Source organism: Phalacrocorax carbo, chromosome 1, assembly GCF_963921805.1.
Source record: "Phalacrocorax carbo chromosome 1, bPhaCar2.1, whole genome shotgun sequence".
NCBI lineage: Eukaryota > Metazoa > Chordata > Aves > Suliformes > Phalacrocoracidae > Phalacrocorax > Phalacrocorax carbo.
In genome coordinates this window covers 87,566,312-87,588,537 of record NC_087513.1, presented here as the reverse complement: position 1 = coordinate 87,588,537, position 22,226 = coordinate 87,566,312, and the positions used below count along the sequence as shown (strand labels likewise).

General features: G+C 46.0%; 1 protein-coding gene across 1 annotated transcript; it reads left to right on the top strand.

Moving 5' to 3' along the window:
• Positions 1–20: 20 nt before the first annotated feature.
• On the top strand, positions 21–22,226 carry WDR3 (WD repeat domain 3). The gene is made up of 26 exons (XM_009513010.2): positions 21–337; positions 1,343–1,552; positions 1,975–2,093; positions 3,728–3,806; positions 4,142–4,237; positions 4,668–4,778; positions 5,822–5,923; positions 6,043–6,140; positions 7,070–7,165; positions 7,491–7,721; positions 8,556–8,649; positions 9,022–9,123; positions 11,450–11,535; positions 11,982–12,117; positions 12,688–12,744; positions 13,431–13,531; positions 13,681–13,792; positions 13,908–14,042; positions 15,625–15,675; positions 16,352–16,417; positions 17,284–17,376; positions 17,965–18,012; positions 19,286–19,329; positions 19,812–19,940; positions 20,734–20,827; positions 21,427–22,226. Exons 1-26 carry the CDS (start codon positions 167–169, stop codon positions 21,580–21,582), a joined length of 2,817 nt encoding a protein of 938 aa, XP_009511305.2. The 5' UTR covers positions 21–166; the 3' UTR covers positions 21,583–22,226.

Sequence of the window (22,226 nt, the reverse complement as noted above, 5' to 3'; positions counted from 1 at the left end):
GGCTGACCCCGCCCGCTCCGACACACTTCCGGCCTCGGCGCGAGTCGGGGGGCGGTCGCTCAGCACGTGTGGCGGCCGGTTGTAACGGGCGGGCGGGGCGGGACCGGACCGAGGTTCCCCGTTGCCTTCCTTCCCCCCGCAGCCCGGAGTTCCCCTCGGTGCCGCCATGGGCCTCACCCGGCAGTACCTGCGGTACGGTCCGGCCGCGCTCTTCGGGCTGGTGGCCAGCGCTAGGGGCAACGCGGCCTTCGTGGCGCTGCGAGGCGAGCGGGGCCGCTGCGTGGCCGTGCCGGCCTGCGAGCACGTTTTCGTGTGGGACACGCGGAAAGGAGAGAAGGTGAGAGCGGGGCCCTCCCTGGGGCAGCGGGGTGTGTGGGTGTGTGTGTGCGGGAGGGGGTGGGGAGTGGGGCATGTTTTTGGACCACCTGAAGTAAAGCTGTCTGTGTCACTGGGCTGCCTTTTAGGGGAAGCATCACCTCTACAGCTTCCCCCCTTTCCTGTAGTCTAAATGCACCTTGAGGTTTGCTTGTGGTGCGAGTCTGCAGCTGTGGGGTGTGCCCTGGCTGAATCTCGCTGTTGATCCTTTGAGATTTGCCGTTGGTGCCTCAGTTGGGGAAGAGTATTTGCTGCCACGGTGACTGGCAAGCTGTTCCCTTTTTATCTCGTGACCGGTAGCAGTACTATGTGAAAGTTCTGGGATGAAACAGGGATGTTGTGGAGTTTGTGTTTTGGCTGTGGAACCGGGCTTCCCATGTGAAAGTTGTATTCCATAGTGGGTTTGTGAGCTGTAACTTTAAGGACTTTGCCGCATGTTTTCTCCTGTCAGATTCTGAAATCATTGTAAGTACTACTGTCCACCACAAACTGAATTCAGCATTGGCTTTATGGCCCATAGACTGGTGACTGCCAGCATGTTGTTTCAGAGATGTTTTTATCATTCCCAAGCTCTTGTGCAGTCTGTTGAAAAGCAGCTCTGTTCTGAGACAGTCCAAGCAAGAGAGGATGGGTCAGGAAGAAGCTTTCGGACTTTACTCTCAAACAATGTTCCTTGCTCTCTGGAACTTAAAATGCAGGGGCCTCTGAGTTCCAGGCCTCATTCTGCACCAGTTTCCTGTTTGATTATGAGAAATTACCTCCCTTTTAGCTGCTGTCTGCCTTGTAAAATGGGGCTAACGACACTGTATTCGGTGTAGGAAGCTGAAAAATGAACTTCTAAAGTGGCAGAATTGCTCAGTTGCAAGTTCAGTAGAAGAGAAGAATATAGTCTTTCTGGTGCGTAAGTATCTGGCTCTGACATGCTATTTATCAACATTATATGTGTTTTGTCTCCTAAAAATTGCAGGTTCTTATCCTTAAGGGTGTCAAGCAGGAGGTCAGTTGCCTCTGCCCCTCTCCAGATGGGTTGCACTTGGCTGTTGGGTATGAAGATGGATCAATCCGTGTCTTCAGCCTCCTAAGTGGAGAGGCAAATATCACTTTCAATGGACACAAGGCTGCAGTTACAACCCTGCAGTATGACCATCTGGGTGGACGGCTGGTATCTGGCTCAAAGGTGAGGGTTGCACATCTGGAGGACAGCCCTTTCATAGACACGCTCTGTGGAGAAGGCTGACCTGCACTAAAACGTTCGGTATTTTAAGTGGGTTATGTGGCCGCTGCCTGTAGTCAGAGGATGGCAAGGAGAGGAGTTAGGGCTGCAAGATGGCAATGAAGCTGGGGAGCCCAGGGCTGGGAGAGCAGCGGGGACCACAGGGCAGGAGTGGGGAACTAGAAGACCTGTTAAAGGTGAAGAAGCTTGTGAGGCAGGGCAGAGGTGCACCTCAGGGGAATGAACGTCACTTGCATTAATCATCCCTAACATTCAAATTCAGAGTGAGAAACCTTGCTCTCAGGTAACCTTTTCCATCTCATAGCAGAGCTAGATATTTTGCAGAGACAAATACCAGTCCCTTGGAGACACTCTGTCTGTTCCAGGATACAGATGTCATCGTGTGGGATGTCATCAATGAGAGTGGTCTGTACCGGCTGAAAGGACATAAGGATGCTGTAACTCAAGTCCTTTTCTTGAAGGAGAAGAACCTGTTGGTCACCAGGTGAGCAAGGTTAAGTGTAGTGGTCAATCAGGAAAGTAGCTGTGGTTTTACTTGCAATTCAGACATCCTACATGCCACAGCTGTTTGACTCATGATATCTCGGACCCACTAGCAGCTCAGAATATGATTTTGTCACGGCTGCATATCTCAAAAGTCTGGTGTCTGAATCCAAATGTGTTAAGCGGAACTGAAATGGCTATCCTGAAAAACAGTGTTTGGAAAAAGGTTTAACTTGCTGGTAAATGTAGTAACTTAGAATTATTGTAACAAGGCATAGTGATATGTTCGTTATGTATGTAACCATTTTTGCTGTTTCTTGAAGGATTAAGCAGGCTTACCTTCTGTGCGTGTAATTCACACAGCAATGTGACAGAAAAATTGCTTCCTAGCAGGCTGTAATTATAGGCATTAATTAAAAGGTGATAGGGTTTTTTTTGAGTTAGTTTTTAGTTATTCAACATGAGCTGCTGGTTGACTGTATTCCTTTAATAATCAACAGTTGACAGATGATACTCTTGCTCAAATATCAGTCAGTTCAGTGCAAAATTATAACATTTTTTGGTGCTTTTTTGTTGTTTTGAATGGAAAAAGTAGTATTTTGTTGGCTTGATAGGTGATGCCTGTTTCTTAATGCAATTTCAAGTTTTTGCAGGTCAACTTTAGAAATGCTTCTTAATTCTCTCAGTAACTAAATTGAGATAAAGAATTCCTCTTTTTTGTTAAGAGTACAGATGTTATACTATTTTTCTGGAGATGCAAAGTTTTTTTTCTTACTTAAGATTGGGTTTTATCCCCAAGCAGCTAACTGCAGTCCTTTGTGTACAGATTTTTTTTCAATATTTTCATATGTCCAATTTACAAGTACCTTTGGATCCTGTGTAATGAAAGAGATGGATTAACAATAAGTATCACTTGTAATCAGATTTTTTTTGTACTGAGGCAGCTTAGTAATGGAACAACAAGTTTTATATTTTGATTTAGTTGAGACTTATTGAGGAAAATAGGCTCTGACAAAGTTACCAAAATAAAAAAAAAATATTAATTGTTGTAGGGTGTACTGAAATAATCTGTATAAATGTTCAGATTACTTTTCTCAGATGTTCTTGTAGCATCGGGGTAGCATAATATAGCCAGAAATACGTTTTCAAGGAGGTCTAATCCTATGGGGACTTAGAAGGACTGAAATAGCTGTAATTCTCCTTTAGGAGGAGCAGCTCCAAATCACTGCTCAGAATGAAGGCCTCTACTTTTCTTGTAGCCTGGTCAGTGCACAGGCATGGCACAGGTTGAGAATGCGGAGAGGGGTTTTAGAAACAGCTTTAGAATTCATCAGCACTTTGCTTTTATTGTTCTCACCCTAAATAAGTGAGAAAGGAGGCTGTGTGACACTGGGGCTTGCAGCTGAATCCAGAAGAGGAAGCAGTTTTCAATGACTTGCTAGATACCTTTTTGCAGCACCTTTGTATTGCTACACTTTGTCCTTGTATAGCTTGTGGAATTCAATGTCTGAGCAGCTGCTCTGTGATATGTTGTGGCATCTTTTAGATTTTTTTTTTTTATTTCTACCACTTTTCTAAGCGCATGAGCTCTGGCAGTCTCTCCTCATGTCTTGAGTTCTTTCTCCTTTGTTCCAGCGGCAAAGACACATTGGTGAAATGGTGGGATCTGGACACCCAGCACTGCTTCAAAACTCTGGTTGGACACCGTACTGAGGTAAAGAGGATGTGTGGGGAGGAGGGACTTTGGATTACATGTCATGGCTCACTTGGTGCTTTCCCTGCTCTCAGGAGTTGTAAACTGGCACTGTGATATATTTTGCTTGTCATTAGGCTTTAGAGATGAGCAAATAAGAAACTTTCAAACTTTCCAGGAGCTGTCATCAACATGCAGTGGGTGACAATTCCAATATGGATGTCCCTGGAGGAGGTCCCAGCTAGATTCAGTCTCTTCTTGTTTGCTGTTTAAATAAATCAATCAAAGATGCTTTGTTTTTGTTACGATAGTTAAAGGAGCTATAAGCCAATTTTTCACATTGTGCCTCTGGACAGGTTTGGGGGATGGCTTTGGTATCTGAAGAGCAGCGTCTGATCACTGGGAGTGCTGACAGTGAGCTGAGGGTGTGGGATATCACTTACATCCAGGAGGTAAGATATTCCCTCTATAACCTCTCATAGTCTTGTCCAGCTGCTTGCCTTTGGCTAAGATGGGTCTGGAACACATTAAATCTGAGTGACATTCTAGGAAACAGAGCTGAAGCAATGTCTTTGCTGTCTGAGGGGTCCAGAAGCTGCTCTTGGGATAGACGTTGCTGTTTTCTGTGTTTTGAGCTTTCAAGTGAAGCTGCGAGCACGTCCAGAACAAGATTTCCAGAATGTGTCAGAACTTACTGCCTTCTAGGTTATGGCTAGAGAAGGCAGTCCTGTGGTTAGATGAGAAGCAGGGGAGGACAATGGAGTGTTTGGTGCCTACAGGCATGCTGTAGGCCACTCCTTTGTTGCCGCATACGTGGAACCGTAACACTGTAGCTTGTGTGTTTTAAGGTATTCCTTATGGGTTTTTTTTGTCTGTGAACAGGTAAAAGACCCTGATGAGCCAGAATCCAAGAAAAGCAAAGGATCTTCACCTGGAGCAGAAGAAAACACTGGCAAGGATGAGACCCTAGAGTTGGATGAGAGTCCCGAGGAAGTAAGCTCCGTTTTCCATGCTGTCTGTGGGATGGTGTATCTAACCCCATTTACATGGTGCTGCTTGCAGAGCCAGCAGGAGTTTGAAAGTCACTCACACATTGCTCCTCTGCATTGGGTTTATACCCTGAGTGTCATATTTAGCCTGTTAGGGAAAATGTGGTAATTCTTGTCTTGCTTCATAACATCTTCCTCAGCAGCAGTTGCTGCCCCATCTACCTACAGAACATCATCAGAAGTATGTGTGCCAAAACACATACATGTGTTATTGTCCACTGAAAGCTTTTTCTTTGCCTATGTTTGGGGGGAACTAGCAAGTGTTTAAAGTTCAGCAGTGCTAACAGTGCTCTTTCATTGAGCAACATGGAAATAGAATAGTCACTAGCTGGCTGGCAGCTGCTGGGTTCAGTGCTGATGCCCAGCTTTGCAGGTCAGTAGCAGAAGCCGAGAGGTCAGAGTAACCATAATGAAATATGGTGTGAGATTAAATTGCGGAAAACCGTCCCCGCTTGTGCTGCTGGTGGAGACTTTACTGAATCTGTCTTTCTGGTGCAACTCTCTGGGGTCCTTCTCAGATTTCAGATTGCTTGTAGTTATAGTAGAAGATACCTGACCTTATAAATACGTTTCCAACTTCCTCTCCGGAGGATTTCTGTCCCTTCAACGACCTGTTTAAGAGTCTCTGTTCTCACCTTCTCTGCCTCTTCTAGCAGAAGAACTGATCTCTGCTGCCTTTGTAGCACAAAAATTCATTTCTGTCTCTTAAATGGCTGTGGTTTGCCAATGAAGTTAAATTATTCTTCTGCTGAAACTGTCAATGATTATTTTCAGCTAAAATGCAACAAAACATAGTGAGATAAGCCTGTAGCTTACACAAATGCTTGTTTTGACCCTAGATTATCCTTGCTAGCTGTTCTATCAGGACCCTGAAGGTTCATTTCCACCTCTTCCCCTCTTGACTTCCCTTGCCAGTAGATTTCTCAGTTTGCTTGAGAAGATCACTTGACCTTTCAGACTTAAGTTCTTCTCCTTCTTTCCCTATAGCGCCTCATAAAGTGCAGCAAAGTTGGATCCATCATGCGGGAAGGGAGAGACCGAATAGTTACTCTTGCCACAGACCGAACAGGCAAGATTTTGGCCTGCCATGTAAGTAATGCAGAGCTTTGCTATCAAGCTGTAAAGGAGGCTGTTAGACACCTTCTGTAGTTTCTGTAAGGGCCAGCCAGGGCTTTGTGTGCCTTTGACTTTGTTTGCTCTGTCTCTAGGGAACAGACGCTGTTCTGGAAGTGTTCTCTATCCTTTCTGGAGAGGAACTCCAAAAGAAATTGGAAAAGAAAATGAAGAAAGCAAAGAAAAAAGCCAAGTAAGTAGTCTTTTTGGATGTATTTGGATGCTGTCTGTGTCCAGAGAACAGATAGGAAAGCCTTTCAGCAGCATGACACAGTGGTTGAACTCCAAGCTGCTGGGCATTCTGTCTGTGCTAGCTGTTGTATTTTGAGGTCGCTGTTCCTGTGCATTCTTGGTGCTTGTCTGAGCAACGCTGCTCCCAGAGACTGAGGAAGTAACCTTTCTTTCTGAGTCTTCCCCCTGCAAATAAACCTAATGTGTACAAAGGAATGGACATAAAATGGGTTTTTCAGAGTTGCTCACTTCTACCTGACATTCATATTTACACTGCTTGGTGCATCAAATAAAGTCCTTGATAGGACATACAGGAATGAGAATTTCATCTGAGAAGCCAGAGCGACTCTGATACTTCGTCTCCTGTTTTACAGTAGGCAGAGATACAGATGAAAGCTTTATTAATGCTTACTTTGTGTTAAGTGTCTCTCTGGGTATCCTGGCACTTAACAGGTGCCTCACAACAGCCCTTAGCGAGAGGTCTGGATCCATGGTAGAAATTGATGTACAGGGCACATAAATCTGGAGATGCATTTTGGCAATGGCTGAGGACTTCTGGTCAGTGGTAGGACATAAGCAGAAGCTGATTTTGCACTCAAATGCCGTTTTCTGTTGTCTGTTTTGTATCCATCTTTCTAATGTGCCTTGTTCAAGTGCTTTGGCTGTGGATGAGGTTGCCTTTTTTAGGACAGTTTGTCTCTTTAGTAGTCTGCATACCAGCATGAACTTTGCTGTCTCACCCTGTTTTTAAATGTAGTTAGTACTGCTGGGCAAGAGGGCGTTTGTTTACATCAGGCTAAGCGGTTTCCTTATGTTATTCTCTATCTTTGTATTAGTTTGTTTTGGCTGTGCTGGATTATTTGTCTCTCCTCTGTCGTCTGACGTTTTTAGACAGAATTCTGAAGAGGAGCCTGAAACCAGTGTGGAGCTGAGCCTGCAGGAGGAGATTCAGCGGGTCACTAACATCAAAGCTTCTTCTAAAATCAAGTGAGTGGAAAGCCTGTTGTAGAGGCTGATCTGTGGTTATGCAGCTACCTGGGGAGAGCTCTGCGCAGCTCAACGTGGGGAGAGATGGAAGAAGTTTCCCCCTTAACATCTGTTCAACTTGGAGCTGGGGAGAGGCCTGCCATGATCTCCATTCATACCTCTTCCACAAGAGTTCCCCTTTGTGCACACCTCTGGCTTTGTGTGCACTTGCTTGTGGCATGCCTCTGTCTATATTCCTCTTTCTCAATTGTTCTTGATAACTGATCCCTCCTACATTTTGTGTTATTGTCCCTGTGTACAGCTCTGATTTTGTCTAATCAAACAGGTCATTTGACTTGATTCTCTCTCCAAAAGGAGAGCTGAAGATTGTACTACTGCTCCAGAATAACATCATTGAGTCATATAACCTGAACCTGTCCGAACAAGTCCCGCAGGCTGTCCGTACATCCAAGATAACCATTGGAGGCCACCGCAGTGATGTCAGGACATTGGCTTTCAGCTCTGACAACATTGCCATTCTCTCAGCAGCTGCAGAGTCTGTAAAGATTTGGAACAGGTAGACAGTCCAGTTGTGTACGTCCCCTCTACCCTATGTGTGTCAGTCTCACAGAACTCGGGGATGCTGTGTTCAGAGAGGCAGTGATAAGGAAGAGGGGATGATGGAGAAATATAAAATAGTGAATGAAGTAAAGGAAGTAAACAGGAAATTATTTTACTTCTTTCATTGTTAGGGAAACTGAGAAGCCATAGAGCTAAAACTGCATATTAACTCATGGAGTTTGATGTTGTAAAGCAGCACTGAGGCTAGGTTTAGTGGCAGGTATAAAAGACAAATCTCTAAGCAAAGATCATACATAGCCGTCCAGTATATGGACTGTATTTTGTTGTGGGTTTTTTTTGCTTTTTTAATAAGGGCTAGTAACTGTTACCCTAAACTTGCTACTGCCTGTTCTGTAGGGAACACCTGGGTTTCTTGGCATCTTATCTGAACGAGCTGGTATTAGACTGAGTAGGCTACTGTTTTGAGCTAGAGTGTTGTCCCAGTGTTTCCTGAGTGGCGCTGATTTCAAGCTCTGTTTCCTTTGAGTGTGCTATCTTACACTTCTCCCTCCTCTCCTGAATGACAAGAATTGCTGTTGGAGAATCAGAGCTCTGTCTTTGCTCGTAACAGCAATAAGTAATTATGGCAAACTATGTAACTGCCTGTTTTTACGGAAAATGTTCTTAGCAGTAATGCTGGATAGCATTTGGGTTGTAGAATGGTGGTGGTGTATCTTCTAGCCCCAGCTGAAAAGACAGCTGCGGGCAGAGGCCACTCTGGAGCACGTATCACTTAGCAGGCCAGATTTTGTGTGTGATAAGAGGTTTTGGGCTCTGTCTTTGTCCACAGATCGACCTTGCAGTGCATCCGGACAATGGACTGTGAGTACGCACTCTGCTCGCTCTTCGTCCCAGGAGATCGGCAGGTCATTGTTGGCAGCAAGGTAAATGGTGTCGCTTCTGCACTCCAGACTGCCTGGGTCTGGAAATGTTCTGAAAATGCAGCCTTACAGAAAATGCGTTGTGTCTCCTGATCTGGAGCACTCTGTTTTGGGTGTAAAACCCTCTCCAACAGTTAGGTTCTGCTTTGTTCCCAGATTCTTTATGTAGCTCCTTTGGCTTAAGCTGGACATCCGGGGAGAGCTTTGGGAAGTCCCTGATGAGGAATAGGAGTTTGGCCATCTGTATGTAACAGCCACCTAATGAAGCTGGCTGTTCAGGAGTTGGGCGGCAGGGTTGCTTTCTTGCTAGGAGCTGTTGTGTGTTGCAAAGGTGGAGGGGGTGATTTGTCCTCTCTGATGTATCTCTCTCTGCAGACAGGGAAGCTGCAGCTTTATGACCTGGCTTCTGGGAGTCTGATGGAGACACTTAATGCTCATGACGGGGCGGTGTGGTCCATTGCTCTTTCACCAGACCAGGTAACTCAGCCACCCTTCTAAGCATCATCTATTGCATGTTTTTTTCATTTAGCTTCTTCCTATAGTGCTGTGTTTGCACTACTGATTGGAGCATGGGAACCCCTCATCCTGGGAGGTGGAGGATGCAGCTGGTAGCGTCTAAGAACTTTAACTGTGGATGCATGCACAGCTTGATGAATAAACCCTCTAGTTATGTGGCACATGGCAATGAGTCTTTGGGCTAAAGTGGGACCATCCTCATCTCCTCATCTGGCTTCTGCATGATTGAGAACACTCGGACAGCCCTGGTGGAGTCCATGTGTGCAGCAGTATGTCTTGTGGATGTGTTCCAGCTGTGGAGAGCTTCAGCCCCTCATAACAGGCTGCAGTGGCTGATTATTCTCCTTGTTAAATTTGCTGCTTGTCTGCTGGATTAAAGATCTCATTAACATAGTGATGTTTTTTCTTCATATTGTACTCTTCTTGAGTGACCAAATCACCCTCCTCATCTATCTGATGGTCATTAGGCTGAACTTCTAGTCCCTGCAGGATGTGTCTTCCAGGCTCTTAAATGTACTTTTTAAGTTACTGTAGTCTTTTTTTTTTTTTTTTTTTTTTTTTTTGCTGGTGGCCCCAGGATCTGCATGCACTGTGGGATAGGAATTATGCCAGTGCCTTTTGAATCCATCCAAGGACTTAAATAGCTCTTTTGGCGATAGCTCTGCAGTGAGAATGTGCGTTCACATAATAATCCAATGTGTCCCTCAAAACCCATTTTTGGACACTGCTTTGCAGAAGTCATATACGTGGGGCTTGCATCCTTGCTTCCTAACATACAGATTAATGTTTTGGTTCTGTTTGGGCACTGTTTTTCAGAGAGTTTTAATAGCTCTGACATTATATAGATATATTTAATTGGTTATTTTTCTAGTAATCCGTAAAATCTGTAAGCAGCATAGTGTCAAGTTATTAGGTATTTCTCATTTAAAATTAAGCTTTGAAGCCTCTTAGCTGGTCTTTAATCCATGGAGTACTTGCTCTATTGAGCTGTATTATCCTTGTTTTGTAATGAAAATGTAACACAAGGCTAAGAGGCATGCCTTGCTTGAGCAACACTGTTACTATTATCAACTACAGCTTTATTAAGGGAAAGGATAATCCCCATCAAATTAATTTCCTGTAAACTCTTCCTATTCAGTTTAGTTTGGTGGAAACTGCAATTATCTGTTACTTCTATTGACCATCCTCATAGTTACCAGGCCTGCCTGTTTACCCTGTTTGAATTATGGTGTTAAACGTACTTTCTTCTTGGATCTCCCTCAGTATTTTTGAAGTTGCTGAGAATGGACATCGACAGTTTGGAGAGTACATCATTCAGCTCTGTAAAAGTCTTGGATTTAGGGGATCTGAACCATTGATTTATAAATGTCTGACATAGGTAGCTGCTTTTTGACAGCCTTGTGAGTTTCTGGAGCAGTTTTTCATCACTGTCTTGCAATGTGAATACAGTATGTAGTTTTCCCCTGAGCAAAACAGATGAGAAATGTTTACTGAGCATTGCTGTTTAATAGTTCTCATACTTCCTTGTAGAAGTGGGTCAGTACTACTGAAATGATACTTTTTTTCCTAATGTTCCCGTTTTACACGCACATACTAACTCTGTTTGGCCTAACCACCTTGGCTGTAGAAATCTGTTTGTGTCTCTTACTCCTTGTATCAGTTTTTCTCCATTACCACAGTTCAGGTTCATATTGGTTTCCATCAGTTTCCACTTTCTTCTGTTGTGTGTGCTTTTCTTATTTTTCTTACATGGTAATGTGCTAGAAGCTGGAGTGGTTTTTAGTGGAATCTAAACCATAGCAAGTAATAACCTGCCTGAGATTCATTCACCCTACAGATTAAAACATCTGAGAGAGACTCTACCCCTGTTCTTAATGTAAAAGGGATAATGTTGAACTGCTCTTCCTTTAGAAGGCTGTGCTTGTGGGCTGTTGGTAAGGTGTGTGTGTGATCCAGTAACAGTGAGAGTGTCAACTTGCCCACAAAACACAAACACATCATTACCTGCAGCTGAGATGACTTCTTTCAGCCCCAGAGTTTCAGCCCATGTCTTGATTTACATTTAGAGTCTTTGTCTTAGACCTTCCTGCCAGAACTTTTGAAATAATTGTTGTTGTTGTTCAGCCAATGCTCCTACCAGAGCAAGTACTCTTGGTGGTGTCTGCTTAATCATTAATACTGTAGGAATGTGGGAGATTTCAAAAGCTTCCTTATGTGTTGGCATTTCCTGAAGAATTTCTCTGGGTTATGGCAAAACTGGTTTCACAATTTTTGTTTTCCCCTGCAGCGTGGCTTTGTAACAGGAGGTGCTGATAAATGTGTCAAGTTCTGGGAGTTTGAGCTTGTGAAGGATGAGAGCAGTGTTCAGAAAAGGTGAGAAAATAAACCTTTCTAGACTACATTCAGCTGCGGTATCCATAGTCATTGATGGATGCTTTGGCCTTTGCTGTGCACAAGTGCCCATGACATGTATGTGGAACACGTGGAGAAGAGTGTGAGCTCAGTGCTGTGCTGTGAAGGCCTGAGCTTAGCTGGGGAAGAGTACTTGCCATTTTCTGACCCCTTGCTTGTGTGTGAGTTTAGCTTCTAATCACAGGATGGGCCTCCAGATCATTAAGCAGTAATTCAGTAGTGAAGTTTATCAGCCTGCAATCCCTGCTTATTTCCAGTCCTGTCTTGTTCAAGTCGTAAGGAGGAATGAGATGCTGTGTGTTAGAATTAACTTGCTTTCCCAGGGTGCCATGTGGGAGTTGTATTCATACCTCTTCCCCACTTGTTTGTTTGGGATAACAGTTGTTTTTCCCTCTTTCTGTTGCCAGGCTCTCCATGAAACATGTGCGCGTTTTGCAGTTGGATGAAGATGTTCTTTGTGTGCGGTACAGCCCCAACCAGAAACTGCTGGCTGTCTCCTTACTGGATTGCACTGTGAAGATTTTCTACATTGACACGCTCAAGGTGCATGACCAAATGGGCAGTGAGGCTGTGCAGGGAGTGATGTAACTGTAGCCTGAAAGACCAGTAATACACAGGAAAAATGTCTGTCTATTGCGTGACACTAGTAAGAATCAAGGAGAGACCACGCATCCCACTTCAGGTGTCCAAATCTGACAGACCATGGCTAGCCCACACTTTCATTTTTCAGCTGGGAAGTATTGTGAACCCGCAGGTGGCAAGGTTCATTCTAAACACTGCAGGCATGGTGGTACTCCAGAACTACGAGGCACTGTAAGGCATTAAATAGGGCATAGCAGAGGCAAAGCCTGGGGGAGGAGAATCTTCCTTGTGAGCAGTGTGTGGTGGTTTTGTGGGTTGTGTGTTAGCATGTGCCTGTTAGAGAATGACACAAGAAAGACCAGCACTGACAGGCAAAGAGAAGTAAACTCCATAGGCAGTGGTGGTTAGCACCAGAGTTAGCAGTGCTAGAAAGACAGAGCTCCTGAGGCAGAGCAGAACTAGCCTGGAGCTTGAGATTTTTGCACACCTCTACCGAGCATGTCTAACCAAGACACCTTTCTTCTGCTTTAGTTTTTCCTCTCTCTGTATGGACACAAGCTGCCAGTGCTGTGTATGGACATCTCCTCTGTAAGTATCATTAGAGCTGTGTGTTAGGTGGGACCGTGGTGATAGGGATGACTGTGAGAACCTCTGCTGGCAGTAAGGCCTCTAGGGCAATGCTTTCTTGTCACCTCCTTCCTCTCGACTTAGCAGTTTCTTGATGGGACACAGCAAGCCCCTCTTTATCCCACAGTCATGGGAGGGGTCGTAGAGTAGTGGTTGTGACAGAACTGAACAGGGCGTTTTGTGAGTGAGTGGAAATCAAAATGCTGCGGTGGTTCCCTATACTCATCTTAAGAAGCACAGCCTGCTCTCTGCTAAAGTTACTGTGTGAGAGAAACCTGAATTCTTCGTTAGTGGCAGCAGAGAGCAAGTGCTGAGGTGGAGCAGCCTCTTCATGCCTGTTCATACTTGGGCTGCATCTTGCTCTGGGCTGTCCTTGGAATGCAGCTCATTGAAAGCCAAAAGTGTCCAGATACAACTAAGGTCTTAAGTGCCTGCAGAGGCTCAGAAAAAAGCCAGGATGCTGGCAGTGGGCTGTGCCAGTACCACAAGAATGGGCCACCCTGATGAGAGGAGGTGCAGGGATCAGGAGGGCATGTTTCAGGAGCCAGATATGTGACTACTCAACACTACTTAGCCACTGGTTCAGCAGCAATTCCTCATGGGGCTGCCAGCCAGCTTCCCACACCCTCCTCTTCGTTGCTCTGTAGGATGGGACTCTAATTGCAACTGGCTCTGCTGACAGGAATGTGAAGATTTGGGGCTTGGATTTTGGGGATTGTCACCGCTCTCTCTTTGCCCACGATGACAGGTCAGTCAAATCCTATAGCATCTCTGGGCTGTGGGCTACCTTATCTCCAAGGGGTTGTGATACAGCAATAACCCTTTTGCCCAGCATAGGATGGGGGGAGGTCTGCAGTGTTCTCCAAGTGGGTGAATTTGAGCCTTTTTCTCTTCCAGTGTGATGTATCTGCAGTTTGTGGCAAAGTCCCATCTCTTCTTCACAGCTGGGAAGGACAGCAAGATTAAGCAGTGGGATGCAGATAAATTTGAGCACATCCAGACACTGGAGGTAGGAGGCTGTGGAGGCTGTTAATAGGAAGCATTATCCCTGCATGAGCAGCACTTCCCTCGGGGGCTGGGAGCTGGGTGGTGGTCGTGTCTTACCTCTTCTGTCTACCATGCAGGGGCATCACCAGGAGGTGTGGTGTTTGGCTCTCAGTCCCAATGGAGACTATGTGGTGTCAGCATCCCATGACAAGTCCCTGCGCCTCTGGGAAAGGACGAGGGAGCCACTTGTTTTGGAAGAGGAGAGGGAGATGGTAAGAGCTGCATCCTTCCTTCCTGTCAGAGACAACTTTCAGACCTGTTTCTTCCTCAGAAGGCACATTCTTCATTTTTCACTGTAGAAGTCTGGCTCCACACTTGGCAGGCTTCTTCATTAGTAACTGCAGCCTGGTGTTGAGGTGCCCAGGGTTGACTGGCATTTCTGCATGATGGGGCTGTGGCCTGAGCTGTCTGGAAACAGCACTGGAGATGTTGCCTGTGCTTGCCTGTCTGTACTGCATTAGCCTGGCTAACTTGCTCTACGTTTTGCTCCTCTCTTGCTTCCCAGACTTTCCTCTATAGCTGTGTTTTTCTACAGGTCTGTTGGCTACAGTCTTTGGCCTTCTCTTATTCTCTTGTGCTCTTTTCAACTCAAGTGTGCTTTGGAGGCAGTTCAGCAGGTGACTGCTGTGGGGAGTGATGGAGAGCATTGCTCCTGTTAAATGCAGTTTGGTTTTATTTCCTCTTTTCCAACTGTGAGAGGTCCATTCTGTCTCAGGAGCAGACCCCAGAGCTCAGGGATACTGGAAGACGCCCCTTCTACTCCATTTGAGTGGGATCCATATTGTGTGGGATCAGACTCACAGAAGGTCTTCAACAGGAAGATAACTAAGGGTCTCTAGTCCAACCCTTTGCTCACTGCATGATAACCTTAAAGCTGTATCAGGCTGCTCAGAGACTTGTCTTGATACATGAACATCTCCAAGGAATGAGATTTTCTAGGCTGTCTGAGCACCTGTTCCAGTGCTGAACCACCCTTGGGTTTGGCAGATGCACTTGTTTCACATATCCAGTTGGAAATTTCCTTGGAACAATTTGTAACTCTTGTCTTTTCACTATATCCCTCAGAGGAGTCTGGCTCTGTCTCCCCTTTTTAAATTGGTTCTCAAACCACAGTGGGGGAAGCATGTAGAAACATGTGCAGAAGCAGGAGTGGATGAGAAACCTGCAATTTATTTATTTTTTTTTTGTCGCAGCCTGTTTGCAGAGAGCTGAGATGACCCATAGGCAGCATCTTGATGGCCAGTAGTTGGTGTGCTAGGAATGATGGTGGCAAAAGGAGAGATGGAGATAGCTCCTTTTCCAGATGCAGAAAAATGTGATTTGGGTGAAATTTGAGTATTGAGATGGGCATGAATGCACCAGTAGTGAATTGCACACTGGTGGGGCCCTATTTGTGTGAGAGATGCCAGACAGGAGGCTCTTCCCTCTTGCAGACTAAGACAACCCTGCGACTTTTCTAAACTTGTTTCTTCTGTGCCATGTGCCAGGTGGAAGGCCTGGTGCTGAACTGCTGTTGTCTGTGTCTCAGCTTTGTGGGCTGTCTAAGGGCTGTTCCTGCATCCAGACAGAGACCTTGATTTCTTTCTGGGAGATTCCAGAGTTCTCCGTGGGGCTGGGATCAGGGACAGTTGGGCATTTTGCACTGGCATTGTTGATCTCTGCTGATTTGTACTGGTTTTGCAATGGGCTGCATGAAGCTGCAGGCTCCCTTGCTCAACCAGTATGGAACGGACTTGTACCCTTGCTTGCTGCCTGCTCACCTGTGTTAATATGTTGTGTTCTCATCCACTGTAGCAACGAGAAGCTGAATATGAAGAGAGCGTGGCGAAGGAAGAGCAGCCTGTGGTGAGTTGCACCATCTGAGTGTGTGTCAGTCTGACTGTACAGAGTCTGGAATAACTGTAAAAGGCATAGAAGAGGTGTCATAGAGGACTGTTTTTTTTGTTGCTTTGAGGAGGTGCAGGGGGTAAGGTGCAGCTGAAGCTGTGGTTGCCCTATGGTGCAGATGACTCTGGTACTTCCTATAGACAACTTCAGGAGTGTGCGTGGAGCTGGCCAAACTGCTACCCAGTAGCTGTGGATGCTAAAACCTTGCTGTGCTGTTGCCCTTCCTATCTCATCTCCCCAGTTCATGTCCACACCAGCTCTGTACCAAGGCTGGGCTGCCTTCTGACAGCTGCTTCTAGGTCCACATAGTGCAGGACAGGTGGGGAAGCCTGATCCCTCTTGCTCAGATGCTTGGATTGTGTTGTCGATAGTTTTGACACGGATTGGATTACTCAGTCTCTGTTGGTAGAACAAGAGCTGTGTTTACCCTTCCTCCCAGGGCTCAGTATTAGCATGGTGCCTCTGTTCCTGAGGAAAAGCTGTGCCCTTGGGAAATCCTGTATTTCCCCACATAAATGACCAGTTCAGGGAATGGAGCTGATGGATTTTCTTAGTATGGAGTGTGATAGGATGCAGGGGGCGCCTACGTGTATCAGCTGCTACTGGAGAAAGCTGCAAACTCTGTATTTTGTAGGTGGCTGGAGAGATGCAAGGAGAGACGGGGCTGGCAGGAAAGAAGACTATAGAAACCATCAAAGCGGTAAGATTGTGTGGGTCCCCCAGCATTGTTTTGTGCCTTATCAATCTCACGAGGAGGGTGGCTGCCACAGGGTTGGAGCATCAGTTTGAATAGAAGTAACCTGTGCTGTCACATAAGGGCAGAATTGCCCCTGCCTCCAAGAGCAGTCTGTCCGGCTCCATGGCCAACAGGGAGGGGTCTGACTCTGGAGACTCACCCACCAGGAATTATCTCCTCCTGAGATCTCTCCAGCGAACAAGGTGTGAGGTTCCTGTAGATATTCAGGCTGCAGATTTCTCTGCCTGTCATGCGTGGGAGTGACAGGGCTGCTCTTGCCCTTTGGGTTTTGCAGCCCAAAGGAGCCCAAGGTAGCTGGATGTTCTCTAGGCAGCAGGCCTCCTTCCCAGGGGCTTCCCTGTCCCATGGCATCTGTGGCAGGTGGAAATTTATTGCAGTGCCTAAGGTGGGAGGTATACCAGGAAGGTGTGGGGGTGGGTAATTTCATGGCCACAGATTTCAACAGTCTGGTGCTCTTGTAAATACAGAGGAAATCCTCAGTCTGAATACTCAAAATGGCCTGACCTTGGCTTGTGCCTTGAAGGGGCACTGCTTGCCTGGGGTGTAATTCAATGTCAAGGCAACAACTGAAGCTGCACTGGAGAGCATGTGGGGCAGTGGGGGAACGTGGATGGTGTTTGACATCTTCAGGACAGGACTGATGTGCTCAGAGTAGTGCTGCAGTGTGGGGTAGGGGTTACCTTTCTGAGTGAGATGATATGTGATGCTCCGTGTCAGCCCTCCTGCTTCGCCCTCTGTTTGTCCAGTTGGACTTGAGCTTTGCTTTGGCTTGTCTGGTCTCACTGATGTGCCGTTCTTGTGCTGCACAGGCTGAGCGGATCATGGAAGCTATCGAGCTGTATAGAGAAGAGACGGCAAAACTAACGGAGCACAAGGCCATATGCAAAGCTGTGGGAAAAGAGGTAAAAGACTGAGGAATGTACCAGTCCCAAAGTGTGTGGGTGTTTCCTTCCAGCTCTGTCATCTGGGTGGAAAGGCTCAGCATGCAGATAAAATCAGGACAGCTGGACGTAGCAAAGATTTGCTGAAATCTTTTGGAGAACAAGATGGCACTGTGCCCTGGGGCATGGTTAGTGGTGTGTTCATTCTAACAATCTTTACATTTAAAGTCACAGTATAGGATATAACTTTTGTCCCTGGAAGAGCATGCTGCTGCGCATTCATCCCAAAGCTTATTCTTTGCCTTCATCTCATCACTCCTTGCTAAATAAGGGGCTGTGATATAAGTGGGAAAAGTGACAATTAAGAACTGGAAGAAAATTCATACACGTTTGAATTAATCATATACATCTGAGAATGAGATTGTGTACTGGCTGCAAATGAGGCCTTCAGTGACGTTCTGGGGAGGGTGGAGAGGTGTGGGAATTGCAGAAAGACACTTGAAAAAAGCTCTCTTCTACTGTGGGTTAAAGTTTTCTCTGGGAATATGCATTTGTACACACACACACACACACCCCTCTGCCTCATTCTAACCCATTCTGTGTCTCCAGGTTCCCTTTCCTGTCAATCCCATCCTCCGTGCCTATGGAAATATTACAGTAAGTGGAATGCCCAGGCCACAGAGCCATTCTCAACTGTAGTGGGGCTGTTCGGTTTGCTGGCTGAGCTGAAAGACTAGGTCGCTGTGGGGAGGAGGACTACTTGGTTCAACCTGAAATGAAAACTGAGCAGTTTTGCTTGTGCAAAGTTAGCACAGTTTGGGCTTTTTTTGTTTGGTTGGTTTGTTTTACTTTTTTCCTTTTTTTTATCTTGCATATGTGTTACAAAAGTTTAACCCCATCAGGGTTAAGCATAGCCATGATCTTATCATGTACCTTATCATGAGCCAGCGGTTTACGGTATTCTCAGAGATAGGGGAAAGCTAGTTCAAACCTTTCGTGTGCCTAAGGGCACATCTTCCCTCTGCCAGGAGGGTGCACTTGCCATGCTATAGTATATTCCAGAGGAGCTGTGCCATCTAGCACAAAATACCTGAGCATCCACTGGAATGGGCAATTGAGAACCCTTGTCACTGTGCCCCTCACCATGTGACATGGCTAAGCATTTAGCCAGAGCCATTCTCTCCCTTCCTCTGTGAATATAGGCATATTTCATTGCAAGTTGAATAGACTGAAGAGGGGTAAATGAAATCCTATGGACTAGCAGCTAGCAATTTCTTTGGAGCCAGGTGATGTTTGATTGAATCCCACTGTACAGAGAACGGATTTGAACCCATTCCCAAGGTCCTGGAAGAATGCCCAAGTGCTAGGCCATGGGGTAAAAACACAATGGCATGTTATTACATGTCCTGTTACATGGTGAAATGGCCACAATGGGCATTTAGTATGTCAGACCATGAACAAAAATACTTTGTGCATTGACTGTTATCCTCTTTCTTGGGAGAGACTTCCCATCTGTGCTCTGCATGTGCCAAACACTTTCAGCAGATAAACAGGAGTAGCAGGAGATGAGATTGTATAAGGTTTTGTATGTATTTGGCTGTGTCACCAAATTTTTTATCCAGTTTGTACAAGATTCATTGAACTGAATATGAGATAATTTAGCTGGCTGACTATAAATTAGACTTTTCACAATATTTTTCATCAGTTTAGATTATTCCAAGAAGGCTGGGTTTATGTTTTGTGGAGGGATAACTTCCCAGACTGGCAGCTGATTGAAGCTGAAGGGGTTTCCTCTTTATTATATTCAGCTTGATATGTCCATCTCACAAGACGTGATTGCGTGTTTCTAACTGGGTGAAATGGGCCTTAAGGCATATGATTGCGTTGGAATGTTTCTTGATATGCAGAGCTGGTGTCTCCTCTGTTACAGCCTTCTGCATATGTCCTAGAAGTTTTCAAGAAGGTCAAGTCGAGGTGAGTCCCAAGAGCCTTACTGCTGAACAGGTTTGTGATCGAGTATTGGATTTCTGGGCCCAGGACTGGCAGGGTCCTGGGACAGTCTCCCGTGCTGGATATGGGCAGTGCTGGGGAGTCTGGAGCTACTGTTCCTGGCAGCCACTTTTGGACCATGCATGGAATTGGGGAATGGAAATTGTTCCTTCCATGGGGAGCGTTGGGTGAAGCCTGTGTATGTGTATGCACATGTATTTGAAGAGCAACTTGGGGATGCTGAGGAGGGAAGATTGTGTGCCTGCTCCTTGTGCCAGAAGATGTCAGCTGGCCTGGGCTCTGGTCTGTGCAGCTATGCTGTGCTTTGTGGGCAGTCACAGACCAGCAGTGATGAATGCTTAGCACAGCTTTTATACCAGAGCCTTCCTATACAGAAGTGTTTTGTGGTCATCTGTCGCAGTGTGGTGACTGAGACTAATGCTTCTGTCCCTTCACTTTCCCCTTAGTGAGTTGGAAGAGTCTCTCCTGGTGCTGCCATTCTCCTATGTCCCTGACGTGCTCAGACTCTTCAATGAATATATTCAGCTGGGTTTGGAGGTAGAACTCCTGTGCCGAGCTTTGCTCTTCCTGCTCAAGTGAGTCTTTCATCTGCCCAGACAGACCTGCTAGTCATAGCTCAGCTGCTATTGCTGTCTAGAATCTGGACCTGAGGAAGCCCAAAGAGGGCTCTGGTCAGTAGTAGGCCTGCTGGTTCCTCTGTGCCCCTCGTGCTGGTGCATGTCATGAACTCACTTTGCGCCAGTTACGTGAACAGAGAGGTACTCCTTGCTCCTGTGCTGCGAGACAGTGCTTTGGGACAGCACGGAACTGAGGAATGTACCCCATCATCTGGAGCTGCAGGAATGGTGTTGCTTACCATGAACCTATGTAGCGTAAGAGCATGAGGAAAATTTGGGCATTGTCATATGTCTCTGGCTCTTGGGAAGCATCTTTGGGAATAAAGATATGGTCTCGGCAGGAGATAAGTAATCAATGCAGCCCACAGTGAGTGGTGTGTGGGAATGGACTGATCAGATGCAGAGTACTGATATGCCCAGATGGGGTTGCTAGTCTTAATCCCCGAAGTCTCATCGGTATGAAAGATCCTGCATCAAGGCTGAAATGATGCCTTTCACTGGCACAGTCACTGTAGAGTCCGTGCCCTCAGAGAGAACCCAAGAGAGACCTTCCCCTTGAAGCACTATGTTAAAGAGAAGCTTCAGGGAATAGCTTTTTCAGATAAATCTGCCCATGTCTGGTGTATAAGGCTGATCTGGGGAGGCCTAATTTAAAAATCCTATGTCCAGAACATACAGAGGCTCAGGAGAGGGGCTGTCTTATATTTGTAAGAACAATGCTGCAATACATCACTGCCTGCTTTGTTCCCAGGATACATTTTGGGCAGATCACAAGCAACCACATGCTGGTGACAGTGATAGAAAATCTGAAGAAAACCACCATCTCCAGAGTCAGTGAGGCCCGGGTGAGTGTTGCGGCCTCCACTTCTCCAAGATCTGGAATAACAGGATGGCCCAGAGTCTCGGAGCATGTGTTGTCTGTGGTGTCCAGTTGGTTCTGGGTTTGAGCCCATTTCACCTTCCTCCTGTGCAAACAGGTTGCCTTTTCCTTGTTTTTCCTGATGTGAGACTACCCAGTGGTGACCCTGTGCTCCCTCCCTCATTTACTCTAGTTTTTTTGATATACGAATTTGGGCTTTGGTTTCTAAATATGTAGGAGGTAAATAAACTCTATTTCTCTTGGGCTTTTCTGTGGGCCACTAGTTTCTCAAATAATGCAGACTGTGCATCTTCCCAGAGGCAACTTCAGGTGCCTGCCAGCAACTTGTCTTTCAGAAAATACAGCAGATTACAGCTGCTCTTGAGAGAGAACTGTGGGGAGCAGAGTACAGGGCTGATTGTTCTACTCAGATGAAGTTTACATTTAAATAATGTTGCTTTACTTAAATCTGTGGATTGTTTTCCTTTTATGACTTCTTAGTAGAGGGTGTGGCCAGTGCAGGACCCTTTGCTCCCTAACAAGCTTGAGATGTACCCAACAGTGTGGTGCTGGCTGTCTTTACAGGATGTGCTGGGATTCAACATGGCAGGGCTCCAGTACCTGAAGAGGGAGATTGAGGCCAAGGATGAGGTGATGTTTTTTGCTGATGCTACTGACCGTTTTGAGGAGAAGAAGAGGAAGAGGAAGAAGAAAGAGAAGATGGTTCTTGCAGTGCTCTAGAATTTGCTGCCCAGGACCCAGAACACCTGGATGGGGTCATGTAACCTCAGTGCTGGCCATGGAAGTGTTCTTGTGGCTGAACATTTGTGATGATGTCTATTGACTGGGATAAAGTCTGGCCCCTCCCCATGTGGTATAACCCAGCACATAACCCCAGCTCAGAATGGTTGTCTTGAGATGAACTCTCTCTAGTCTGCTGCAATTGTATGCATTTGAACTATTTGTGAGGTGGCTGTCAAAGGTACATGCTTTTCCTCCAGCAGAACGCCCGTTGGAAATGGAGTCGATTTTCTCCTGTGGAAGAAGTCAGCTCATTCTGGCAGTGTTTTAACTGAAGGGAGTGAATCCAGCGCATGGACTGCTCATGGGATTGCGCCTTGTCCAGGGAAGGCAGCTGGCAAGATTTTATCTCTCTTGACACCTGCTGGTAGTTTGTTACAGTGCTCAGAGCCTCTGGGCAAAGGAACGTGAGTTCTGACAAAGTGTGAGAACTTGGTCTACAGCCACTTGTTTTTTAGTGGGATCGGGAAAAACATGGCTGCACTCTATTAAAGGTGTATTTATACATGCTTTATGAGACAACTTTTTTCATGGAGTTTTGTCCTGATATTTCTCTAGTAAAGCCTCTATTGCCTTGCCCTGTG

Excerpts from the sequence above, each read along its gene's own strand:
- WDR3 (XM_009513010.2), top strand. The coding sequence starts at position 167 with ATGGGCCTCACCCGGCAGTACCTGCGGTACGGTCCGGCCGCGCTCTTC. Across the intron at positions 13,532-13,680 it reads CTCTTTGCCCACGATGACAG|TGTGATGTATCTGCAGTTTG; the intron begins GTCAGTCAAATC and ends TTTCTCTTCCAG. Across the intron at positions 14,043-15,624 it reads TGGAAGAGGAGAGGGAGATG|CAACGAGAAGCTGAATATGA; the intron begins GTAAGAGCTGCA and ends CATCCACTGTAG.